General features: G+C 47.1%; 1 protein-coding gene across 2 annotated transcripts in view; it reads right to left on the reverse strand.

Moving 5' to 3' along the window:
* LOC105559735 (T-box transcription factor TBX20-like) overlaps positions 1 to 6366 on the reverse strand; it is a 57356-nt gene that overhangs the window by 21236 nt on the left and 29754 nt on the right. For both annotated transcript variants that reach the window (XM_012008257.1, XM_012008258.1), the window contains 2 exons: positions 4978 to 5251; positions 922 to 1086 (listed from right to left, as the gene is read on the reverse strand). In XM_012008257.1, the coding sequence (XP_011863647.1) occupies positions 922 to 1086; positions 4978 to 5251 (439 nt within the window). The remainder of the gene's footprint in view (positions 1 to 921; positions 1087 to 4977; positions 5252 to 6366) is intronic.

Here is a 6366-nt window from a genome sequence, read left to right on the forward strand (position 1 = left end):
GTGAATAATTTTTCCTTGTAAAGAATTAATGTCATTAACCGGCTTTTCGTAGAATTTTTGTTTAATAGTACCCCAAGCAAAAAAATCCAATGGTCCGTCAAATCCGTCAGACAAATGTCAAGCCTGTCTCAATGTTCAAGGCCGTCACTTTGAACAAAATTTATAATTAAGTAAAAATTTTCATATTTTTTAATAAAGTATTTGAAGCACACTATTAAATTATTTATTATAACCCGATAACAATTTCATAAAATTTTATAATGAAAAATGTTTAGATGTCAATATCTCTTAAACAAAGCGTTTACGGACATGTCTCCAGAGGAAAGTTTTTTCTTGTTTTGAGGTCCTAAGTTCATATTTTAAGTTAGGACACTTTACCCTAAAACACCCTGTATAGAATTGATATACAGAGTCGATAAATAAATCTATAGAAAAAAGCTTTTTGTGTGCATTTTTAAATAGAAAATCGCGGTCAAATCGCGACAACAAATATCAACAAGTACGCGACGTGATGCGCTTGAAAAGAGCGAAAACTGTCAAGTATCGCATGCATTATGGTATTCGATACGCAAGAGGGGAGCAAACGGCTCTCCCGATGCGCGAGCGTGTAGGGTATCCAGCGGCACTCGTTAACGCCGACGTATCCGCGAGGTGTTACGCCAGTGTCTTCGCTCGCTCTCGACAGAAACGATTATCGAGGATGAAAGAGAGCCGCGGCGGGCTGAAATGGAGGAACCAGTCCCGTGCGGCCGAGACGCGGCGAGACGGAGGACCGGAGGCGAGCGGACCGGACGTTACGGGGCCCGCCGAGACGAAGGGGAGGACCGGAGCGTGTGCGGGGCGCGAGATGGAGAGCGAGAAGCGGGCAAAAAGAAAGGCGGGAGTGCGCGCAACGGTAGCGAGAAACAAAGTGAAACTTACGAGCTGATTCTGATAGGCGGTGACAGCGGTGAATATGGCCTCCGGGAATACGAAGGTCTTGTGCGGCTCCTTTTCGAGGTCCATGATCGTCTTCACCGTGCCCGAGTCCGGCCGCTTCACCAGGTGGATCCTCGGCTGGTACTTGTGCATCGAGTTCAGGACCAGCTGCAAATTATCGCAAACTGTACACCGCCGGCAACTGTGCGGCGCGAAGACGGCGGGGCACACGTTCGCAAATAAACGCGCGAGCCTGGCGAACGCTCGATTTTCCAAATAGACGCTTCCTCCCTTTTCCCCATCCCTCCGCTCGCGCCCGGCACTGTATCGAACCGGGGGGGGCTTCGCCGATGGTTGCGACTTCAAACGCTCCTGATATCTGACCCCCGCACGCCAAGTGCGTTACGCCGCAAGTGTATCTGTCGTTAATCTATAATTGACGCCCTTCAAGTTTCGATACGCTGCGCTTTTTTTTCCATCACGATTTACAAATGATCGTTTTTGCCCACGCGAAATTGAAACGAGACCGTTTCCTGAGAGAGTCGCGTTGCAATTTAAAGAGATGCGATGGAAATAATAACGTTGCAATCGGGCGATCTCGCGGGTGTCCGATTTCGTCCAATTAAAGGTACGGAATCAGCTGAACGATTCGACCAGACGACATGGATATCGTCAGGCAGTTTCACGCGTCTCTTCGTGCCTCGCGTTTCCACCCAGCCCCAATTTCGAGGGGGGGGGGGTTTGCACCATTAGGGTTCTCGAATCGCTGATGACGGCTCATCCTTTCCCGGCGACGAGGACGCGAGATTACATCGAGTTTCACGTCGCGTTGACTCTGGTCGTCCGGAGGACTCGGATCGGCGACGAAGCCGCGAGGGCCACGCGATAGCATTAACAGCGACCGGGGGGACGGGGGGGAGGGAAGAAAAAGCGTATGAATCAAGAGCATCTCGGGCCGGGCGCGCTCTCCCCGTTACCGTTCAAAAGAATCACTTTGCCCGCGTCTGGCAGCGTGTAATACCCTGAATACAAAATGAGTACCATGAAGAAGCGCTGCCCCGATCGGAGTTCCTATTTACGTCAGTCATCCGATGAATTAAGGGCCCCGGATGCGCCGGCAGAGAAAGAGGAGCTCGGGCTGACAATGAGACGGAGGGTTAGGGGGTGGCGGAGGGGGGGGGGGAGGGAAGGGAGGGCCGAAAGAAGAGCGACGTGGGCGAAGACGCGGCTGAGATTCCCGTGTCTTATGACAAACGAGACAACGGACTGTCAAATTATCCCGTGAAGCGACTAAATCGCGCTACGATGAAATTCGTTTTATCGGCGTTCATTTTTCTCCCTTTCGTAAACGAGACGTGCGGTGGGTCGTGAGGTTGCTTGAATTTGCGGCGATGACATCCTTGATGACTTTTTGATTTTAAAGCAACCGTGAGGAATTGACTCAATTAATTCTCTCTCTCTTTCTCTCTCTCTCTCTCTCTCTCTCTCTCTCTCTCTCTCTCTCTCTCTGCGGATGCGGCACGATGTTCCTTCTAAATTCGAATATAATCACCGCACGTTGAAAAATCGCTCGCACGTCATCACTTCATTTCCTCGTAATTTCAAGCCTTTCAAAATTCTCTATGAGCGCCTCGCCAGTGTCATCGCCGTTGAACTTTAACGGGCTGTAAACTCGCCTGTGCAAACCCGGCCGCCGCGTCACGCCGCGTGTGGTTACGGAAAAGGAAAATTGCCCGAGGGGCGGGAGAGGGGGGGGGGGAGCATATTTCGAAACGCGAGGGGGTAAGATAAACGCTTTACGCGACAAGGCGAAATGCCGCCGTGTTGCGCTCCACTTTGCTGAACTTTGTTGAACCTAACAATCGATGCCCGGTCGATTTATTAATGCAACAACCGGAGGACGCGGTAGGCGTGCACTCGCTGTCTTCGACGCCGACGATGTCGTACTTTTAGCCGCAGCTGCGCCGAGTAACGTGTAAAAGTTTAATGCGCGAGTTGTCTCGGGACGACCGCGTCTCTCCCCCTCCCCCCCTCCCCGCCCCCCCCCGCGCACCTCCTGCCATCCCCTATAGCGGGAGAACGTGGAAAATTCTCCGTCCGTCAGAAAATGTCGACAGGTCGACGGAGTTCTCACGCGCGCGGTAATGAAAACTAGCTAAACGGCGCTGGCGTTCTCCTTTTTCGAAGATGTCGTTGCCTATTACCTACGTTTCTCGAGACATGGAGGTTTGGAGGATTTTAATCGCTCAAATTTTACCTTAAAAAATACAGGGTGGTGCTGAAACAGTTGGTCAAAATCAGGGATTGAATTGGGCTCATCATACGGATGAAAAAAAAATTCCCATAAGCGTTAATCAAAAACGTATCCTTCAGGAGTCACGACTCATTTAATTATCAATCTCGAAGAATAAATATAATACATTTAAAGTTTCGATCGTACTTACTATGATTTGTGCTTTTTTTTAATGAACTCGTCTTTAATTAACTGTCATCACAATTGAAATCTAATACCATTGTTCGGGCACGGGAACAATACTTCAAAATTCAAAACACATCAATCTCGAAATACGCTGGGAATCTTTAAGCGTGTTAGACAGTGAATGGTTAGATGAAAGCACGTGTTTTCGTTAACAGTGGACACTTTTAACAACCTCTGTAAATAAAAATGAAGTTTCTTCCTTTCTTGGTGGGTGAAAGAGGGGGAAAGGATTTTCCTTTCATACACTGAGAAAAAAAATTGTTGATGTTACAAAATATGTTTAGTTAACGGTATTTCTCTAATTCAAATATATATGTTTTTCAAGTAAACATAATTTATTTAAATACATATATTTTTTAATTAACAAATGTTTACGTGAATTAACACATATTTGTTTGACAGCCCGTGACTGCAGCATATAGTTGAATCAAGAAATATTTTCTTGACTCAACAGTTTTTTCTCAGTGTAGCTTTCCCCTTTTTTAAAATCAGGTATTAATAATTGAATGAGTCGTGGCTCCTGCGGGATGCGTTTTTGGACTAACGTTTATGGGAACTTTTTTCAACCTTGTGACAAACCCAATCCAATCCCTGAGGTTGACCAACTATTTCAGGACCACCCTGTATATTTATGTACAGATATCTTCGTAATCATGAGATTTAAGTCTAATCCTAGTAATACACCAGGATATTTTTCTGTCAATATCTATACGTTAAATATCAATGTGATTTTACCGATATATAGAACATTAATTTTTTTTTAATGACTTGAAGAAGATACCGAAAATATTGTAAAACTCAATCAACGAGGTATTATAAAATAATTACACTTTCGTGTCTTTCTTTTTTTTTACATAAGAACATAGTCGGCATGCTTTCTTTTTGAGGATTAAACCCGGGGATGAGAAATAAGGAGCGAGCGTCCGCAGATTTTATTCCATTTCGCTTGTCACCGGTTCGCGGATCATTCAGAACGACGGCAAGGAATTTTACATTGGCGCGGTGGGAAATCAATGCGCGTTACTACGTAAACGCGCGCGAATCGCGCGAGTAAGTTATTCATCTTGCAGTAAGAACTTAATAATAAGGATTGATCTTCGCGGCGGTCTGACAAGTGTCACGAGGAATTAACCGGATGCCTTCGTGCGAGAAATAGACGGTGGAACGAGGCTTATTAATTAATTAATCCAATAAGAAACTTAACACATCCGTCGTAGCGCGAATTGGAGTCTGCACTTCGTCGGATTTTGCTTTTTATAGCGTGCCGATATAGAAGTGCCGGAAGTACGAAGATAATTCATACAAAATGAATAACACGAATACACAGCGTTCAGCTGCTAAGTTTTTATTCACGGCTCCATTGAGTTTGAAAATCTAATGCGATCAGCGGCACGAAACTACGCTTTCCGCCGTTCTTCCTCTCGTCTTTACTTATTCACCGTCCTTCGAAAGTTGACGGAAATTATCACAGCAATTCAATTATTGTTGTCAATCTGCGCGATTCGGCGATTGATCCTAATGAGACAGGGCAAACGGGGGGGGGGGGAGGGAGATGGGTAGATTTTTCTAAAGATACTCACGTGCCCATGCCTGTCCATGTCGTTGTTGGTGAGCTTGACTTTCTCGAAGGAAACGACCTGCTTTCGGAGCTGCTCGCCCGTGAAAGGCGAATCCGGATGGACGTAGAGCCGGGCTGGCGCCGGCGGATCTGCCTTTCCGGCCACCAACCAGCAGCTCCGGTGATATGCGTACCGATATCTCTTATTGTCGACCGGCACGATGTCCATCAGGACCGAATATCGGCTGTCCGCCTTCAGTCCGTTAAATGAGACACGACACGTCGGGAACATCCGTCTGCGCAAACACGAACGTATCATTGGTCAGAGGAGAAATCCTTACAATTCTTATCGCTGACCTATACACTAAGCTTCTAAACAGTTTCCAACTACTAACGATTAATGGCAATTCGGTTGTATCAATCGTTTCGTACGTAAAGCTGCAGTTCCTTAAAATAGTTTAAATCGTTGTTGACTGAGTTGAGATTCTCTCTCGACTGGATGCAGAACCCGTAAACTATTTTCCAATTCTCTAACTAGCAGTTTCTAGAATAGCATTTACAATAACGTTTGCCGTTAGGTAAAAATAACCGAGACGTCATCGATTCATCGTCCTCTGCTAATGACGGTATACCGGGATTCTCTTTGGATATCATCGACGAAACAAAAGTTTCGACAATCAATGATACGGGATGGCTCGCGATAATTTTAGGGTTGACCCGCTCACGCTCGTCGACGGAGCACGAGAAGAGAATAAGCGAAGAAAAGGGGGGCCGGGCAGGGGCGGGAGGGTGGGCCCGGGCTGGGGATTAGTGGCGAGGGGAGCGCGGGGGCAAAGGACCTGGCGTGAATGTTTTGCCTCGGAGGCCAAACATTAATACCGTGTCGGGCCCCCCGCTGCTCGGCCACTAAAACGCGGGGACACCCGCCGATCTTATCTACGTCTTCTCCTCGGTCCTTGTCGACTCGGTATGCATTCATCCCGCCAGCGCCACGAGTGTGAGTAATGCTTTTATTTATCAAGCCGTCTTTTGTTAATGAATTGAACGAGGGAGAAGGTGGGGCCCTCACCCTCGCGCCACGCCGCCCCCGGCTCCCTTCCTCCTCGTTTGTGTGCCTGATTTTCAACCCTCCGTCCCCCCCCCACCCCCGATTTCGCGCGACCATTTCTCTCGTGACGCGGGCACGAACTCCAAGAATGTCTGCGACTTTTTTTCCACCGGATTAATCCGCCAAATTCCCGTCTCGCCGCGAGGACGGTGGCTTTTGTGCAGAATGCGTTAGAAAACTCGGTCTGAGAATCCTTGGAAATAAAGAGTAGAGACGATCCTTTATAGACAAAACATGTTCACACTGATTCTTAAACCAGTAGGCAGTTATTGTTTAAGGTAGTTCTTTCGTAAAATCAGTTAC

Source organism: Vollenhovia emeryi, unplaced genomic scaffold, assembly GCF_000949405.1.
Source record: "Vollenhovia emeryi isolate VEMERY1.0 unplaced genomic scaffold, V.emery_V1.0 DF939256.1, whole genome shotgun sequence".
Lineage (NCBI taxonomy): Eukaryota > Metazoa > Arthropoda > Insecta > Hymenoptera > Formicidae > Vollenhovia > Vollenhovia emeryi.